Genomic DNA, 19,493 nt, shown 5'->3' on the forward strand with positions numbered 1-19,493 from the left:
GGGTTTCTCCAGCTCTCCCAGGCTCGTTTGAGGGTAGGAGGGATGCAGAGTAATGCCTTGCAGGAGAATTGGGGCATCCACGTGAAAGAATTTGGTTCTTGGCCTTGGGACAAGTCTTGGGTGCCCCAAAGCTGATGCTCAGTTCAGCCCGTGCATCTCCCTGGAGGTTTTAAACCCAGAGCTTTGGGCTTAGAGCATCTCCTCCCACCCCAGCCTCGCTGCAAAGCTCGGGGAAAAACCAGTTAATCCCCACGGCCTCCAGTGCTGAGCCCCTGCCAGCGCTGGGGATTTCTGTTCGCCTGCAATCGGATTGTGACAAACCCCTCCACTTGCATTGAACAAATTCCCTGGCTACTCCCTGCTCCTTGCAGGCCCCAGTAATCCCCTGAGTGTGACTCTGGCCAAGAGGCAACATCCCTGATTAATCCCCGGCGTCTCGGTGCAAAGCTGCTCTGCCGAGGATGCTCCTGGGCTGGCACGACACGCTCGGCCGCGCTGGGAGCAGACCCAGGGAAGGAGGCAAAGGATGCAAGGCTGTTAAAGGAGCTTTTCCAAGAAGGGATTGCAGCCTTGAGAGCAGCCTCTCCTTCCCCTGAAGTGGAAAAGATGGATTTGCAGCACTCCTGGGAGCTCTGGGGGTGGGAAAGGGGGGTGCAGATGTTTAATTTATTTTCCTGCCTCCTCTCAGTGTCACCCACCCCAGGTGGTGCAGAGGGGACACCCACAGGGCACAGAATAACCAGGGCAGCCTGGCAGGGTGAGCACGGCTTGGTTAGGGAGCTCCTGGCTCATGGCTGTGCCCACAGGGATGGGGACAGTAGGGACAGCCCATTCCCATGGTCCCCAAGAGTTTAAAACCTTGGCTTGAGGCTTTTGGTGTGCCGACAACTGAAAGGTCTCTCCTTCCTCTCCCCTCTGCAACAGCAGTGATTAATAAAACCTGACTCGGCTGGAAGGGCAAGGAGAAAAACAACAATACAGGACATTTCTGGAGATGGTCCTAATCCAGCATCTCGGAGCCAAATGAATCAGCAGCTTCTTATTCTGCCGGCAGGATTAGTGAATGCTCATCCAGGCTCCTGGGGAGTGAGGTGAGGCGCTGCATAGCAAGGAGAGATGTGGCCACAGGGTGTTGGCTGGTTCATGGAGCCGAGCAAATCCCTCCTTGTAATTCTGCAAACACTGCTGGGATGCACCCACTGGTGCAGGGAGCCATGGGACAGCAGGGAGAGGCAGGAGAAGGGAAAAATACCTCTAAAAATCTGCAGTGGGGGTGAAGGAGGAGGATGTTGGATGTGGGGGAAAGACTCAAGGCTGGGGCTGTGTGTAAGGGATGCCCCTCATGCCACAGGGACCACCATGCCTGGCTGGTTTTCCTGGCTGTTAAAGTGGGTCAAGCAGAAACCCAAGGAGCATCTGAGCTCGCCAACCTTGAGCCAACGATGTGGGAGCTGAATAATTCAGGGCCAGCTTAAAAAATTGAAGAGCCCAGCAAAGCTCCAGGAGAGCGCAGCCCATGGGACCCTCATACCCTTGCCAGGCAGAGGCAGCTCAGCCTGCCCATGCTCAGGGGCACCTTGGGCGTTTTGGGAGGGAGGACAGTGTTGTTTGTGTCTAACACTGCCCTTGGGAGTGGGGAAAGCAGAGGGAAAGCACCCAGAGAAATTCACCCTGGTGGATTCATCTCCCTGTGTTCACTGTAGAACTCCAAGCTGTAGCAGTTTCCTTGGATATCCCAGCATGGCTCTGTCACACCTACAGCAGGAGCAGCTGGAAGGGAACCCCCTTGTCCCCTGAAATGGGGATCTCTTCATTGTGTGGTTTTAGAGAGGAGGCTAAAACTTGATTTTTGCCAGCAGGTGTTTGGTTGCGGCATCTCCCCAGGCTTGGAGAACACCACATCCTCTTGGGAGCTGAGGTGCCCCTCTCAGCTTGGTCACCTCTAAAGGACCATCCCTGCTTCTGTTCCTGGGCCTTTGGAATGGGGAGAAGCAGCTCCAGGGGAAATCCCTGTGGTGAGTAATGCTGCCTGGCGAGCGCTGCGAGAGGCGGGTGCCCATATGCTGCAGCTCATTCTGCTCTTTTCTGGAGCACTCTCCCTGTCTGGGTGCCAACCAGCAGCACACACGGCCAGGGAACCCCACCTCACTCACCCCACAGTGGGGTTTTACATTTCTAAGGTTCCCTGAACAGGGTGATGGAGTCTGGTGTAGAGCAAGGGGATGTACCCCAAGGGGAGTGAGGTGCTTTGGGATTTTATGGTGACTCTATGAAATTAGAGCTGAACAAATGTGCCAAAGAGCCCCAAAAAATCCCCGTTTGCACCAGAGGGCCTGGCTGTGCAGGTGCTCAGCTCAGAGGGGAGCAAGGAAGGCTGAGACCCAGCTCCAGGCCGTGCTTGGCACAGCAGTCAGGTGCACTTGGAGCCAAACTCCGGCTATTTCAGTCAGGGAGAAAAGATGGAAATTTCCACCTGGCCTGTTTTCTTGCCTGTGCTGGGTTTGCAGGAGCCCCTTTCCCCAGCCCGCTCCCGGCAGCAGGAGGTGGTGCAGGCGGCTGTGTCTCTCATTTCCTCCGGCGGCCGCAGCAGCAGCAGCGCATCCCCGGCCCCGCTCGCTGATTTACACAGCGCAGCAGCGTTTATTGACTGCGAGGAGATTGTCATTCACGGCCAGGCCTGGAGCAGGGATGGTTCCTCCTCTCCTTGCCTCCATCCTCTCACACTCGGGGGCAGAGCCCAGAGATGGTCCCGCAGGGCTCTCACCGTCTCGCTGGGAGGGGGCACCTGCTGAGCCCCCACTGTGTGCCTTGCTGCTCCTGGGGAAAAGCACCAGATCCCCGTGATGGAGCAGGGACGGATAGAGCCTGCAGCCTGGGCTGGGGACACCCATGATGTCCCTGCCTGGGTCACCCACCCTGGGTTTTCTCCCTTTGATGGATATCCACACTGCCCCATGTTGCTGACTCCCTTCCTCCTCTGCTTCCACTCCCTGGTTTTGGAAGTGAGCAGAGACACTCTTGGCTGTTTCCTCAAAAATCTGAGGGATTGCTGTGTTCTGTTAACCAGAGCTTCCATCCATCCATCCATCCATCCATCCATCCATCCATCCATCCATCCATCCATCCTGCCGTTTGTCCACCCATCCATCCTGATTCCATCATCCCCTCTTAGACAAAACCCTTCACAGGGCACGAATGACCCTCTGGCTGAAAACCTCATGCCCTGAACTAAATTACCGGGGCTTTCTCCGTAATTAATCTCTCTTGGCAATTAGCTCCGGCCCTCCGAGATCCCTCCAAGGCGCCTCTAGCCGGTACCCATAGCCGGTACCTGCAGCCGGTACCTACGGGCGGTGCCTACGGACAGGGATGCGAGCGCGCACCGGGAAAGCCTCTCCGGGGGCTCGGGGGAGGAGCGGGGGGCGGGCGGGAGGCCGGGCCGGGCCGGGGGAGGCAGGGCCGGGCCGGGGCCGCCCCCGCTCCGCCGCCGCCGCCGCGCTCGGTGCCGGCCCCCTCCCGGCGGAGGCTCCGCGATGGCGGGGCCGGGGCCCGGCGGCCGCCGGGGCTGAGCGGGGCGGGCAGCGCCGGTGCCGCAGAGCCGCCGCGGCGGACGCGGAGAGGTAAGAACGGACCTGTTGTGCTCGGCCGGGACCGCCGGGGAGCGGGGGAAAGGAGGGGAAGGCGCCGCTCCGAGCCCTGGCCCCGCCGAGCATCCTCCCGGCTCCCCCGAGCATCCCCCGGGCGCGGCCGGCAGCTTCTCCTTCAGACAGGGACGCGGGTTACTGAATTCCCTCCGTTTGTGGCAACTTCGCCGCTGGCAAGATGTCGGGGGACCCAAAAAGCGCCTTTGTGCCCTGGCAGGAGGGCTGCGGTGCCCGGGGGCCAGGCAGAGCCGGGGGGCAGCGGGGCAAGGGCTCCTCTCGGGTGAGACCCCCCCAGCCCTGCCCGCCATGGGGAAACGCTGCCACCGCCGCGCTGGGGCCACAGGGGCGGCACGGTGTGAATCCTTGGGGGCAGACGGATGTAAATCCAGCGGGAGGAGAAAACCCAATTTACGGCAGCGCAGGGATGCTCGGGGGAGCGAGGCGGGGAGCGCCGGAGGCCGGTCCAGCGCCGCGGCCGCGCAGCGCATCCCGCACCCCGCATCGCTCATCCCGCACTCCGCATCCCGCATCCCGCATCGCTCATCCCTCATCCCGCACCCCGCACCCTGCATCCTTCATCCCGCACCCCGCACCCCTCCCGGCCCCGCCAAGTTTGGGCCACACGCAGTACCTACGAGGCTTTTCCAGCTGGTTTGTTCTCCAGCTGGGATTCCTGCTATGGAAAAAGCCGGCAACAGGCTCTCCGGCATCCCGGGAGATGCTTCCCGCTGGGTTTTATTGCCTGGGGGGCAGCTGGCACAGGAGGTGCGGGTGAAGGGGATCACGGGCGGCTCCCCTGGGTGGAGCGGTGCCCCAGGACATCGTGCCCTGCTGGGGTGCCCTGCTGGGGTGCCCTGCTATGGGATGGGGGTGTTGGGGTAACCCCAGCATGGGGACAGAGGGGGACCCCATCCCAGCATTGCTGTGCTCTCAGCACAGCCCCAGAGCCAGGGCAGTGCTGCCCTGTGCACCCATCCCTGCACGAGAGAAGCATTTTAGGCTCCCGGAACCCACTCCCAGGGTCTGTGGGCACCACGTTTGTCCCTCCTCAGGGCCCTCCAGCATCCAGCAAATGCTGGCAGCTGGAAAACCTCTCTGCTCCTGCAAACGCCATGTCTGGCAGGGAGACCACAGAAATTACTGCCATTGATTTTTCCTGCCTTGCCTGACTCAACCTGCTGCCTTGGAGGAGATTTTTCACCATCACCACCACCCCTGGATGCCAGGGAGATGTGCAGGAGGTGGGCTGGGGACAGGCAAGGAATTCAGAGCAGCCCCCTGGGGTTGAACCACAGGGATGAACCCTGGTTTGGATGGCTCTGGTGGGGTCACTGGAGGATGGTGGATATTTGGAGAGCTCATTTTGGGATGCATTTGGTGTGATGCTGGGGTCTCTCTGGCAGGTCCGTGCTGGCTCTGATTCCCCCAGAGAAGCAGATCTGAAAAAGCAGAGTCAAATCCCGTCCCCTCTCTGAAAGCTGCAGGAGTGTGTCTGCCCGGGCTGGCAGCTCTGCCCCAGCCCCAGGCACCAGAGATGCTGAAAAGGGCAAAAAGCAGAGCAAAAGTGCTGCCTGCAGGGAGCCAGGGCTTCCTGAGACAGCCAGGACTTTCCCTGCAGCCATTGAGTGGATTCTATCCATTAATTTCCCTGATTGCTTTTGGAAATCACAGCGGCATTTGTCTTTGGGAGCATCCCAGGGAGGTGCTGAGCCAGGCTGTGCCTCGGGGGTGGATCCTGTGGGTCCCTCACGAGCACTGCTCACCACCCCAGAGCCAAACTTGGGATCACATTCCAATAAAACTCGTGTGGGTTCCCCACGAGCACTGCTCACCGCCCCAAAGCCAAACTTCTGCTCAGAACATTGGTGATCCCATTTGCCTGGGGGGAATCTTCTTTCCAGGTGGAAAAAACCCATCAGAACTGCAAGGTGGAGAAGGCTCAGGGCCACCCACGTGTCATTGTCCCTTGCGGACCCCTGGCACCACCCGGGGGGATCTGTGCACCCCAGAGGTGTCCCTGTCACTGCTGTCCCTCCTCTCAGGTGGCCAGGATGGGCTCGGTGGGTGCTGAGCGCTTCAAGGAGCTGAGCCCAGCAGTGACACCCGAGGGGAACGTGGTGATGAGCTTCAGCTTCGACAGCTACCAGCTGGAGGAGGACGAGCTGCAGCGGGGCAGCCAGGCCAAGGGTGTGCTCACCTTCATGGAGCCAGGTGAGGCAGGCACGGCCCAAACCAGGGTCCCTGCTGGGTTCCCACCCCCTTAGGAGCTTCCTGGGATGGGTTTAGTAGACACAAACAGCCTGAAATGCCACAATATTGCCCACTGCCCTTTTTCATCCCTTTTTGTACCCGTGTGAGCCGCCAGCACATCCCATGGCAGTGGGCTCTGCAGGCTGGTAAGGAGTTGAGGATTGGTGCCATGAAACCCCTGGGATTCATCCCAGCCCTGCTCCACATCCTGAGGCAGCCCTGTCCACCTCCACAGCCACCTCTGACCCTTCCTGCACCTTGACTTGCACTGTCACCTGCACTGCCAGACTCTCAGCTTGTTTAGCTGCAATTAAAACTCACCAGACGCCCAAAGCCCAGATGTTTTCCCGACTCCTGGGTCTCCACTGAAATGTCTTTATTTAGAGAAGGAACTTCTCAGAGCTGGGGCTGTTTATTTGTGCATCTACAGGGAGCTGAGCTGTTTCATTGCCTCAAGGCTGAGGTCTCATGTGGGTCCCAGGGTGCAGCAGTGCCGCTGTCACGTCTTTTTCTCTTTCTTTCCTCTTCTGGGGCAGTTTCTGAGGAGCCTGAGCCCCAGGATCGATACCATGGGATTTATTTTGCCATGCTGCTGGCTGGGGTGGGATTTCTCCTGCCCTACAACAGCTTTATCACTGATGTGGATTACCTGCACCACAAATACCCAGGTAGGTCTGGAGCAGCTCCAGCACATCCCTGACACCCCAAACCTGGAGAGAGCTCAATCCCACTTCCAAGGGAGCTGAACTCCTGTCCCCCCACCACCTGCCTCTCTCCAGGGACCTCCATTGTCTTTGACATGAGCCTCACCTACATCCTGGTGGCCTTGGTGGCCGTCATCCTCAACAACGCGCTGGTGGAGCTGCTGAGCCTGCACACCCGGATCTCCGTGGGTGAGTGGGGTCCCTGCACCCCCAGGCAGGGCTGTCCCCGTGCGGTGCCCCTGCCAGCACCTCTGTCTGCCCCCCACAGGCTACCTCTTTGCCCTGGGGCCCCTGCTCTTCGTCAGCATCTGCGACGTGTGGCTGGAGCTGTTCAGCCGCAGACAAGCCTACGCCATCAACCTGGTGGCAGTCGGGGTGGTGGCCTTTGGCTGCACAGGTATGGGGCACAGCAGCTGGGCTGGGACATGGCAGGTAGGGGAGGGAAACAGCCCCATCCCTGAGCTGTGATCTGCTGGGAAAACCTCCTGCTCTGCTCCCCATAACCCTCAGGTCCATCCCATCCACCCTGCCCCATCCCATCCACCTCTGTCCGGGCATTTGGGACTGACCAGGGGCACCAGCACTAAACTGCACATTGGTCACCAGCACCACTGATCTGGGCCACCATGGTGACATGCCAAATCCCCACACCTGGTGGCCACTCTGGGTGGGAACAGACACAGTGGAACATCCAGGGAGGGGAATAAAGGCCCTCCTGCTTTTGGAGCAAGGAGGCTGCTGGAAGGAGCAGCTCCCAGCTGGCACAGCTCATGGGTTCCCTCTGGGGTTTCTTCCCCTTTCCGCAGTTTCGGCTGCAGCAATAATCCCTCCTTCTCCCCTCTGTGCCTCTCTCCTGAAGTGCAGCAATCCAGCTTCTACGGCTACACGGGGCTGCTGCCCAAGCGCTACACGCAGGGAGTGATGACGGGAGAGAGTAAGTACCCACAGCCATGGTCAGTACCCACAGCCACTGAGCGTGTTGCACCTTCTCCTGGGGCCCCAGTGAGCCACACCTGGGTCCCCAGCACAGCCGGGAGATCAGGGATACCCCAACAAACCAGGGAGTTTACTGGTTTTTAAGTCCCTGCACTGCCATGCCAGGCTGGGGGTGAAGATGCCGAGATTTATCACCCCAAAATCACTGCTGGTGACTCCTCTATATGTGGAAGCATCCCATCCACATGGTGAGGGATGATGAGGATCCCTGAGCTGGGATTCAGAGGGGCCCAGCACTGACAGCTCTCCCCACACCACCAGGCACCGCCGGGGTCATCATCTCGCTCAGCCGCATCTTCACCAAGCTGCTGCTGTCGGACGAGAAGGAGAACACCGTCATCTTCTTCTTCATCTCCATCGGCATGGAGCTGACGTGCTTCATCCTGCACCTGCTGGTGAAGCGCACGCGCTTCGTGCGTTACTACACCGACAGCTCCCGCCAGGGCCTCCCCGAGAGCCGCGGGGCCAGCGAGCCCAGCTCCGGCTACCGCGTCCACCACGACGTCACCTCCGAGGACGTCAGATTTGTAAGCCAAGCGCGGGTTCCCCTGCTGTCCCCCGGGGTTCTTGGCCACTGCACCTCAGCACTGCTGTCCCCTCTCTTCCCTCATGCAGGAGAACCGGGAGCAGGGGCAGCCGAGCTCCCCGCGGGGCAGCCCCGGCCCCGAAGCTGAGCTGGCTGGGAGTGGCACCTACATGCGCTTCGATGTGCCTCGGCCCAGGATCAAGAGGAGCTGGCCCAGCTTCAGAGGTGGGTGGTGGGCTCGGGGGAAAGCCATGCCTGTGGGGTGGGATAAATAAATGACTGGTGACCCAGTGTTATGGGGAGGATCATTCCCAAGGCTGCAGAGGGATGTTTGAAAAGGGCATGGAAGAGAAGGACAAAGGGAAATGGTTTCAAACTGACAAGAGGACAGGATTAGATCTTCCCTGTGAGGGTGGGGAGGCCTTGGCACATGCTGCCCAGAGAAGCTGTCCAACTTAAAGTGTTCAAGGTTAGGTTGAATGGGGCTTGCAGCCACCTGGGATAGTGGAAGGTGTCCCTGTCCATGGCAGGGGGTTGGACAGGGGGTTGGATGGTCTTTCACAATCCCTTCCATCCCAAACCATATGTGATTCTATGATCCCTTTCCTAATGATGTGCCCATAACCTTGGGGCAAACTCATTTTTGGAAGGCATCCCTGTGGGTCAGACAAAGCTCTCAGGCTCTGCAAGGGGCCTGGGCTGCAGTTTTGGCTGAGCTGTGCTGCCTGTCCCTGCCAGACATGCTGCTCTACCGCTACGTCGTGTCTCGCCTCATCTGGGCCTACATGCTCTCCATTGCCATGACCTACTTCATCACACTGTGCCTCTTTCCCGGGCTGGAGTCGGAGATCCACAACTGCACGCTGGGGGAATGGCTCCCCATCCTCATCATGGCCATCTTCAACCTCTCTGACTTCGTTGGCAAGGTAGGAGAGAGGCCAGAGCCAGCACAGGGGGGTCTGTCCTGCTTTGGTGCTCTCTTCCTAAACCATTTGACTCCACCAAGGGTCATCTCCACCCACAGGGGTCTAACCAGTGTGAGGCTGGTGCTCACCAGCACAGCCAAGGCTGGATTCCCACAGCAGTTGGTCTTTCCACCATCCCATCTCCCTGTTACCCCACTTTGGGCACAGCAGGGCCCTCCCCATCCTCCTCATCCCCCCAGCAGAATCTCTGCCCTCACTGCAGATCCTGGCTGCCCTGCCCTACGACTGGAGAGGGACCCACCTCCTCGTCTACTCCTGCCTCCGTGTGGTCTTCATCCCCCTCTTCATCATGTGCGTGTACCCCAACGGGCAGCCCACCTTCAGCCACCCCGCCTGGCCCTGCATCTTCTCCCTCCTCATGGGCATCACCAACGGCTACTTCGGCAGCGTGCCCATGATCCTGGCGGCGGGCAAGGTCAGCCCGGAGCAGCGGGAGCTGGCAGGTAGGACCGAGCCCTCCTGGGAACCCCACTGGTGTGGCCTGAGCACCCTGACACCCCATTTCCCTTCCCACAGGGAACACCATGACCGTGTCCTACATGACGGGCCTGACGCTGGGCTCGGCCGTGGCCTACTTTGCCTACAGCCTCACCAGTACCTCCCACAGCAGCTGTTTCTACACTGAAACCTCCAATGGCTCCTTCACCTTGGGCTACTGAGCCCTGGGGTGGGGCAATGGGGACAGGGTGGGACCTGCTTCCCACCATGGTCCCCAGCGCCCCACGTCCCTCCTCAAGGAGGGAGCCTGGAGCCTGAAAGCCGCCCCTGCATGGACAAGGACTGGTATCCCGTTGGCACAGGCAACTGTGGCATTCCCAAACGGCCTGTGCTGCCCAGCCAGGCACTGTGCAGGGCCACTGCTTGGGGTGACATTCCTCCCACCCCAGGGGACAGTTCTTGTTGCTTTTGGGGGTCTCCCCATCAGCAACGTGCAGCTCTCCAGTGAAGGCTGGGGATTTGCTGTTTGCGCCAAGCCATTGACAGGAGGAAGAAAATACTGCCAAATCCCAAAGGGAACAGGACCAGCACTGGGGAGGAGGGTAATGGAGGGCTGGTGAGGAAGAAGAGGAACAAGAGAGGAAGGAAGCACTGCTTCAGTCCCCTGTGGCTCTGGGAAGGTGGGTCTCCACTTCCATTGATGGTGCTGCAGGTTTTCACCAGGAATGGCTTGAAATCACAGTCCCTCCCTAAATATGCGAATCATATGGATGGGGAAAAAAAGATTTTTTTTTTTACTGTGTCTTGTTTTACCCCCCCTAACTGCAACAGAGGCAGGGTCTTGCCTCCCCCCACCCCACACTGTGAATCTGCTCCATTGCAAGGGGTACAGGGGGGCCCCAAGGCTGCAGCACTGCCAGTGCCACCTGCAGGCCACTGCTGAGCTTCAAGATTTATTGCGCAGGATGTAAGTGAAGCTGATTAAATAATTAAGTGTCTTTGCAACAATGGCTGGTCCTTATCTGTGCCACACACAAGTGTGTGGGTGGCATTTGAGTGCTGGTGATGGGCTGGGCTGGCAAACACACACAGAGTGGCACCTGCTGTCTGCCCTGTTGGGTTTTGGGGTGCCTCTGGTGCTGGTCTCAATCTTCAGGGCTCCCTTTGTCACCTGGGGTGGTGGAACACGTCACTGGGTTACACCAAACCCCTGCCAGTCTGCAAACTGCCGTGGGCAGCACACAGGAGAGGGAACAGGCCAAGAGGAGCAGAAAACATCAAGAGAAGGCGCCAACACCATGTTTTGGGACCAGCTGCACCTCGCTGTGCCAAGTGGCGGGTGCCACCAACCAGGGAATCAAGCCCAAGGAGCCAATGAGTGCCAGGCCTGGCCCCGACCTTGCCCCCACAGCACGGGAGGGTCTGGCTGTGCCAAGCTCCTGCCTGTATGAAGTGCAGCTCACACCAAAAAAGAGCAAATCCAGCATTTCATCCTCAGCACATGGTGCCCTGGGCACGGTGGAAGGGGGAGGACCTCCAGGCCCTGTGCAGCAGACACCTCTACTCCAGTGTCCAGTCCTGTCCATCGGTGCCACCAGCTCACACAGATGGGTTCTCCCCAAAAAAGCCACCAGGCACCTGGGTTGTGTCTTTCTCCAGGGCAGGGGCTGAGCCAAAAAGCCATCATTGCCACCAAGGGGAGAAAAACCCTGCGGTCAGGACAAGCGAGACAAAGAAAGATGCTTCGTTGGGTTGCTTTTTTTCAATTAGATTTTTTTTTTTTTTATGAAAAAAGATCACACGGAGTTCTCCAACAAACAGAATGCCAAAAAAATTGTTTTAAACAAAACATAAACAAAACAAAACAAAAAGACAAAAACCTGGCTCTCCTTTCCTCTCGATTGTCTGAAATATCCTTGTGTTCCATAGAAGGCAGTGGGTTTTAAGTGCTTTCTATTTAACATTAGCATAAAATCTCTCTCGCGCGCTCTCTCTCTCGCTCTTTAAAATATGCTCACACAATTTGCTTCTAGAAGTACAGTACACTTTGAGCGTGGGGGGTGTGCCTGTTCCCAGATCATTTACAATCACAATCCAACAGGAAATAAAAAATAATATTCTAAACGTCAGACTGTGTTCATTTCTGCCGTTGTGGGTTTTTTTCTTTTTTTGTTTTTTATAATTTCATAATTTTTTTCACAGTTTTAAAAAGTTTATATTTATATATATATATTTATATTTATATTTATAATTAAAAAGTTGAATCCATTTAAAGACTTATAATACAGGAGGGCTAAAGAGTCTTTTGGTACATTAAAACTGTACAGGCTAGAACCGTCACTGTCCGCCGTGGCCCGGGCTGGAGATGGTACGAGCTCAGCACCATGTGTGGTTTGTTTAAAGGACGGGGGGTCACTCTGTGGGGCTGTCCCTCACCCCTGAGCCCTGGCCTCCAGTCTCTGGTATGCAGCCAGGGTGGAGAGTTTCCAATCTGTCCTTGGCTTAAGCGTCGCCCCGCTCCGCGTCCCGGCGATCCGTAGTGCGAGTCGGGAGTTGCAAAGATCAGTGCGTCTCTTGGAGTTTTGTTTAAGTGCAAGGATGGTGCGTCGTTCTCCTCAGGTTCTCCTCCAGTGTTCCCTCTGGCCAGGTGTAAGCGTGAAGCAGCAGTGGCAGTGCCCAAGGGGAGCTCAGCTCCTCTGTGGATGGAGGCAGCTGAACGGTGCAGTCCCTGAGCCCCAGGTGGCAGCGGGGCTCTGGCTGTGGGAGCGCCGTGGGCAGGCACAGCTGGGTTCACACACTGCCCCCATTCCCTTCAAACCATGGGCAAGGCTCCCCAGCAGCTCCATTTCTCAGCACAGGCAAGGCATGGTGGGTAAAGCTGGGTGAGGGATGCCAGAATCCAGTGGCCTCTGATCTTCTCTCCTCCAAGCACCAAGCAGCAGCTTTTCCCAGTCTTTTCCTGCTCCTTCACTGCAGCTTTTCCCAGTCTTTTCCTGCCCCTTCACTGTGGTTTTTCCCAGTCTTTTCCTGCCCCTTCACTGTGGTTTTTCCCAGTCTTTTCCTGCCCCTTCACTGCAAGCTCCAAGACGAGGTCTCAGTTTGCCATGTGTCACCCCCTTTGCCACTTACTTGCTCCCTCTTTCGCAAGGCAGAAGGGGTGCAGAGCTGCAGAGGGTTCAGTTTGTTCAAGGCAGTGGGAAGAATGCTTTCAAGACTGGATGTTGGTTCCTCTTCCACCTGGCTCCTCCCAGGCCAGAGGATTCTCTTCTGCCATCTCCGTGCTGGAGCCAGCCCTGCCCTGTTGTGCTCCACACGCTGCCGGAGGGGCCTCCAGGGAAAGGGAACAGCAAAAAGGCTCTGAGAGGATCGAGACGAGGCGCTGAGAGAGACTCATCTCCTTTCTCTTTCACCCTGTCCTTCCTATAAAGGGTCATGCGAAACTAAGCAGGAAAGGGAATATAAGGACGGAGAGGAGCGCACGCAGAAGGCAAGAGGGTCCTTCCACGTGCGGGCGGCTTCCGAGTTACTGATGGGGAAAATGACACAAAAGGGATCCCTCCTGCCGGGGGGTCCCGCTGGTGAAATGATCACGAGACCCATGTGCTTTCCTGGACCAAAAGGAGGAAGGGAGAAGTTGGTCAAGTGTCACCATACTTAAAGCCACTTCCAGAAGAGCCTTGGGGTTCAAGCAACACCACCACCCCCCCACTGGCATCTTCCTCGAGTCCTGTAACTGCTTCCCCAACCCCTTTCTTCAGCCTTCTCCTTCCTCCTCGCGTCTCTCGCGCTCTCCTGTCTGTAGTGTGACACAGAAATGAGCATTGAAAGAAACAATCATGTCGTCTGAACAGGCACGTCCTCAGGTTTGTCCCATCCCTTCCCAGGGGGTGGCATGTGTCCCCTGGGCGGTCAGCAGATGACAGGGACCCCGTCAGTGTTGAAGATCATGCCCGTGGTGGGCTCGTAGGTCCCTGCAAGGTAGTAGAGGTCCTCACTGTCTTGGTATTTCTTTGTCTTTAGCATCTGCTCGTATTGATCCAGACCAACAACAAGACACTTGTGTGAGATGGTCTGGACGTCATTTTCATCCACGTGGGAGGACTGGTAGAGGGCTCTCTGCACAACAGGAAGAGAAGGAAGGAGGTGGGAAAAAAAAGGAGCCATTAGATCACAGAGCATTTACAGCATCATCTTCAGTAAGTAGGAAAAACACTCATCGTAACGGGATAGGATTCTGCTCATACTCAAGAATATCTCACTCATCCCAACAGCCAGCCCAGGAGAGGGGCACTGGGAATCTGCACAGACCCATGGACAGCCTGGACTGAACCTGAGCCCTGACTCTCACTTGGCTCCCACTGATGGGAATGCTGCAGCTGCCAAGCACACATACAGGGAAATATGGAGGCCAGGAGTGTGCCATCCTCATTTCAAGGATGCAAATGCAAAGATGGATGCTGGATACCAGCTCCCTGTTCTTCCCCACACCCAGCACCTGCAGCTATTCCACCCTCCCAGAAATATTCACCCCAAGGCCGGGGCACTGCAGACTTGGCAGCCAAGGCAAAAATCAAGAGCCAGAGAAGTTTGGAGGGCATTTCCAGTATTTATTTGTTACAGGGTACCCAGCATTCCCTCCCAACCTTCTCCCAGTCTCACCAACCTCCATAAAGTCCTTCCTCTGGTTGGATGCCTGCAAAGCTGTGGCCAGACTCCTGCCCGATTTCTGATCCCAGCGCTGTGCCCAAGAAGAAAAGAGAAAACAGAAATGAAAACCTGGTGAATTTGTTGTTTTTCCATGTCATCATCTCCTGCCCACCACATGTGCTTTTGGACCTTCAGCCCCTGCCCACTGCCACTAGGAATAAATCCTGCTGTCAACCAGCTGCACACGTGCAAAATTCAGTGTTTCTGAGCACCAAGCCCATCCTTCTTACACTTTAAAGATTTGATCTGGATCTTTTTTTGGATTCACACAAAAGTCTTTATTTCCTAATACAAAGAAACCCACCCCTCCCTTCTTCAAGGGCCCAACACTGGACTTGCCCACACCACAGATGAAAACATGGGGCCACCCCCTTCAAGGTACCAGTAACGAACTGGGCTTTGGGTGTTTTCCTTCTCGTTGGAAACAAAAGGGAGCAAGGAGCTTTGCAGCCCTCTCAGCAAAGGAGACCAGCCTACCTTGCCTTCATTGAGTTTCTTCCCAGGGTTGGTTTCTTCTGGGTGATAAAACCATTTGACTCTGACCACCATGTTGTTGCCCCAGGACTCCCACATGCTCTGGATGCGGCCGATGTAGGGCAGGTTGGGGCGGCCGGCGGAGAGGAAAACGGCGCAGTCTCCGATGCGGATGATCTCCTTGCCCCGCACGATGGCCTTGTAGAACAGCTTCCTGGCCTTCCCTTTCATTCCTCGTCTCTGCCAAGAGAGGATCATGCAAGTGGTCAGCCAGGGATCACCCACATTTTCCCTACAAACCAATGTTTGCCTCTCTTGCATGCATCCTTTTGCTGTTGGCAGTATTCCCACAGGAATTGGGGCAGAGGGATACACCACACAGAGTGGCTTCCCCAGCACAGTGAAAGCCAACAGCCATCTCCCAGCACACGTGGCACACCATGCCAGCAGTTCCACCACCCCAGGAAAAGGGAAGAGGCACTAGAAGGCAAAACCAGTGCTGAGTGCCGAGAACTACGGAGCATTTACCTGTGTGGGTTTCCCAAACCACTTCCACAGCTGCCGTGCCGGGAGGAAAGCGGCGATCTTGGGCCTGTTCTCCACGGAGGGCAGGCGCTGGCGCTTGGCCAGCTCCTTGGTGGTGGGCAGGTGGATGCCCTCGCGCTTCTTGGGCCGGCTCTTGTTGCCGCCCTGCGGCGCTGCCGGCTGCTGCTGCGGCTGCTGCTGCGGCTGCTGCGCCGGCTGCTTCTGGCTCTGTGGGTGGGAGGATGCCCGGGATTTCCCTGCCTGCTTGGTTGGCTTGGGTGGGAGGGTTTGCTGCACCGAGGAACTCGGCTGGGCCTCAGCTACTTCGTCGTCAGAGCTACAGGAGGAATCTTCATCTGTAGTGGAGGAGGAAGAAGAGCTGGAGCTTGATGAAGAAGAGGTTGATGAGGTGGAGGAAGAGGAGGAAGATGAAGATGAAGAGGAGCTGCTGCTAGAAGAGGAAGAAGAGGAGGAGTTGGAGGAAGAGAGAGGGGTGGATGCTCTTGAGCTGGCTGAGCTGCTGTCCTGGGCTTCCCCTTGGTTCTTCTCAGCCTCCTCTTCTCCCTCTGACTCTGAGCTGCTGTCGCTGCTGTTGCTCTCAGACTCCTCCACACCTGCTGGAGCTGCTGCTTTTTCTTCCTGGTCCTTCGAGGCAGCAAGGCTCTCTGCTGAGGCATCAAACTTCCCTCCAAAGCTGGCAGGGGAAGGGTCTCCCTCAGCCACCTTGGCTCGGGAAGATTTCTGCTTGCCCTCCACACTCACTGCAGCAGAATAGCCCAGCCCTAAGAGACTCTTCCCATCTCTGCGACTGGCCAGGTTCGAGTCCTCCAGCATCCTCATCGCTTCCTTCATCTTCTTTGTCTTTGGAGACATCACACCCTCATGGTCCAGCTTGATCAGGATTTCATTGTCATGCTTCCTCTGAGCCTTGACCATGGTGCCAAACTCTTGTGTCTCCTCTGTGGGCCGCCCTTTCTTGGCCTTGGCTTTGGACACCGAAGCATCGCTGGAGCCAAAGGCCGCCAGCGTTCCCGGGAGATCGCTGTAGGGCTCTGTGCCCAGGATGCTGCCAAACACAGCAGGCTGGTAAGAGGGTTGGGGGGGGCAGTGCAGCTTCGTGGAGATCTTCATTTTGCTGGCTTTTGAGCGCTTTTCCTCAGTGGGAGCAGGAGAGCCTCCAGTCGGCAGCGGTTGCGATTTTCGCGACCCCTTCATGCTTGGCTTGCTCAAGCAGGCCGGCTTCTCTGGGACTGAGGAGGTAACAGGTGAAGATTCCACCTGATCCTTCTCTTCAGGCAAGGCAGCCTCTTCTGCACAGGGGAAGAAACACAAAGACATGATGTTATCCCTCCAGATGGGCTTTATTAGCTCAGACACAACCAGACACCAGTGCTGACTGGTCTCTGGCCAAGCATGGCTTGTTCCTGCCTGCTCAGGTACCCCCAAAGGAGCACAAGGGGTGTCTTCAATGCTCACTGAACAGCCTGGCCTGGTGCCAGTACTTGTGAGAAGTGATGGACAATGCCCAGGGGTGCTGCTGTAACTTCAGGAGAACCAAACTACAAATCTCCTGTACCTGTGGCTCTATTGACAGCTGCAGAGATGCTCAGCTGAAAAAAGGACTCTGTGCTCCACATGCCTGACTGACAGAAGGAGGCTGTCACAGCACAGGCCAGCTTCCAAGCCAGCCTCCTGTAGACTGTAGCCACAGCAGAGGGAGATGCACGGGTGCTTTGCACTCAAGCAATGCATCCATCCTCACCCAAATCCTGCTCCAAGCAACAGCCCTAACTTGGGGAGAACAGTGGGGAACTGTGCAAGGATTCCCTCAGCTCCAGGCCTGGCAGTGTGCAACTTACCAGCTTTGGCCTTGACACTTGGCTTTCTGCCTCGCCCTTTGCCCTTTGACACAGGCTCCTCTGACCCCAGGGCAGATCCCTCTTTTCCTTCTCCAGTGTCTTTGCTGGATTTACGGCTTCTGCGCTTGGTGCTGGGCACCAAAAGGGCAGGGGAAGGCTCAGCACCTGGAACAGGTCAAAGAGATGTTCAAATGCAGTCAAATTACACATAAAACAGAGATGTGATAGAGTGAAAGTATCCAAACCAAATCTGCAACAGGGACTGGGCCTTTTTCCTTATGGGTGATATCCCACCCCAGCTCCGTGTTCTGTAATTGATGGTGCAATCTTTGTGACTGAAAGGCTGTGAAATTGTCCCAAAATTTGAGGAAAGCAGCCCAAAACTCCATATATGTCAGAGCAGGAAGTGTCTTGCAATAAACTGAACAGCAAGACTCACACTGGATCTTGTAGTCAGGTGGGAGAAGCCGAATGTGAGACAGTGGGATGCGTCCCGTGTCCCCGTCATCGAACTCTACGGTGATGAGATCACCATCTTCCTCCAGATCCAGGGTTCCTGTGGGATGGGGGAGCAGCAGATGGGATTAGCAACAAACATCAGAGTACAAACCCCTTGTAAGGGAAGTGGGGACATGGGGAAAGACAGGGGTGCTGCAGCAGCTGCAAAGCACCCACTTCACCTGTCCTGGGCTGTGCAGGGAGGGCACAGAAGGCTCACTCTGCAATGGAAAGTCCCTGATAACACTAAACCAGCCCACTCAGTGTGAAATTCCCCATCAGCAGCACTGCTCCAGAACGTAACAGCCATTCCAGTTTGACTTCCCACCTCTCTCCACTATTTCCCTTTATTAGCAGAAATTAACTTCTCTCCTTTCACTGAAATATCTTTTTTTTAAGCTGAATTTTTAACTACTCTCAGCCATCATAAACTGCTGTTTTTCACCTTCTCCAAGAGAATTAAGTTGTGTTCTCAGCCTCTCTTCTTGCATTAGCATTACTGGTTTACACATCATAAGTAATTATTCCCTTTTACATATGTGGTATGACCAAGATCCCAAAAACAACACCAGCCATGGCAGAATTGTCCTGAGCCATTCAGGACAACTCACCAACTTTCTAATGGGACCAGACTGGTGTTTCATTTCAGAACAATAGTTGTGAGTATCCAGGTGATTTAGAAACCTCCACAGTCTCAGAAATAATCGATGCTTGGAATAAATTCTAGCTTTCTGAAATGTATTAAATGTCCTTGATGTATTTAAGCTCCTAAATTGCTCGAACCTCTTCCTGAATCTGCAGGATGTTACTAAATCTACATCATTAATGAGAGGGGCATGACCTGGAGGAGAGAACAAGCCAGGCTCTGACTTCCAGGACGCTCCCAGCAGAGGTGAGGGCTTGCCCAGACAAGCCTGACATCCCTGAGCACACACAGGGCTGAGACATCCCAGGTTCAGAGCACAGGCAGGGTGGCCTTACCTCGGACAACTGTCCCTGGGTAGAGGCAGCGGTACTGCTGGCTCCAGTAGGCTGCAATCCTCGTGCCCTCGGGCAGGAACCGCACTGAGGGGGGCTTCACATCGATGATCTGCTCAGGGCAAGAGGAAGGCAATCACTGACCACCCTGACACCAGCACAGACCATCCCTCCACAGCTGGCATGGAGCAAAGCAGTTCTATGGATGGCAAGGGACATTTCCCTGCAGCTGCAGGAGGAAAGAGCTTCCAGCTAGCCTCCCCCACCCCAGAGCAGGCCATGGGCACCGAGCACAGGCAGCTTTGGCAGCACATACCGCTTCCTGCAGGAGCTGCTCCAGGCAGTAAATGTGGGGACGGTTCCCCCTCTCGCCCTCCACCACCACGCGGTATCTGAAACACAAAGGCTGGGTCAGACACAGCACATGGGAGACACCACCCCCTCCAGGTAACGCCTCCCTCTGAGGGGAGAGGATGTGAGAGCACTTCATGAGAGGTAATTGGATTTCCCTCAGTGCTGATAAACCAGAGTGGACTCTCCTTCCCTCCCTGCCAGACATTGTCAGTCTCTGGGCAGCCAGCTCTACACAACCCCCAAACTGATCCATACAGCAGCTATGTCCCCATTTTCTGGGAGACCCCAGGTGGATACAGCAGCCCCTCCACTCACATGTCTGGTGAATGCACTGTCTTGACGTGCCCAGCATAGAGCAGTTTGTCATCCATGGGGATGAGGACACGCAGGCCATCCTTCAGCTCATCCTTGTCAATGATGCAGGAGCGGGGAGCTGTGAGGTGTGGGAGAATGATGGGGATTAGAGAGAACCACACATGGGAAAGGGACAGTGAGGGGAGAAGGAAACTTAATAATCCCAGCATCACTGTTCCCTCTCTTGGTAATAATAATTA

At 56.3% G+C, this 19,493-nt stretch overlaps 2 protein-coding genes across 4 annotated transcripts in view; one reads left to right on the top strand and one right to left on the bottom strand.

Annotated features, from left to right (window-relative positions):
- The first annotated feature begins 1,870 nt into the window (after window positions 1-1,870).
- Window positions 1,871-11,831, top strand: SLC29A4 (solute carrier family 29 member 4). The gene is made up of 11 exons (XM_058815666.1): window positions 1,871-2,015; window positions 5,687-5,855; window positions 6,431-6,562; window positions 6,674-6,787; window positions 6,867-6,995; window positions 7,458-7,532; window positions 7,856-8,121; window positions 8,210-8,345; window positions 8,859-9,046; window positions 9,309-9,549; window positions 9,623-11,831. The coding sequence occupies exons 2-11, from the start codon at window positions 5,696-5,698 to the stop codon at window positions 9,763-9,765; spliced, it is 1,584 nt and encodes a 527-aa protein (XP_058671649.1). The 5' UTR covers window positions 1,871-2,015; window positions 5,687-5,695; the 3' UTR covers window positions 9,766-11,831.
- Window positions 11,296-19,493, bottom strand: part of TNRC18 (trinucleotide repeat containing 18) — a 54,547-nt gene continuing 46,349 nt past the window's right edge. For all 3 annotated transcript variants that reach the window (XM_058815665.1, XM_058815664.1, XM_058815663.1), the window contains exons 20-28: window positions 19,255-19,372; window positions 18,902-18,977; window positions 18,589-18,697; window positions 17,549-17,665; window positions 17,110-17,274; window positions 15,254-16,560; window positions 14,729-14,965; window positions 14,208-14,282; window positions 11,296-13,660 (exon numbers count right to left, since the gene is read on the bottom strand). In XM_058815665.1, the coding sequence (XP_058671648.1) occupies window positions 13,454-13,660; window positions 14,208-14,282; window positions 14,729-14,965; window positions 15,254-16,560; window positions 17,110-17,274; window positions 17,549-17,665; window positions 18,589-18,697; window positions 18,902-18,977; window positions 19,255-19,372 (2,411 nt within the window). In that variant the 3' untranslated portion in view covers window positions 11,296-13,453. The remainder of the gene's footprint in view (window positions 13,661-14,207; window positions 14,283-14,728; window positions 14,966-15,253; window positions 16,561-17,109; window positions 17,275-17,548; window positions 17,666-18,588; window positions 18,698-18,901; window positions 18,978-19,254; window positions 19,373-19,493) is intronic.

Source organism: Ammospiza caudacuta, chromosome 17 (genome assembly GCF_027887145.1).
Source record: "Ammospiza caudacuta isolate bAmmCau1 chromosome 17, bAmmCau1.pri, whole genome shotgun sequence".
Classification (NCBI taxonomy): Eukaryota; Metazoa; Chordata; class Aves; order Passeriformes; family Passerellidae; genus Ammospiza; species Ammospiza caudacuta.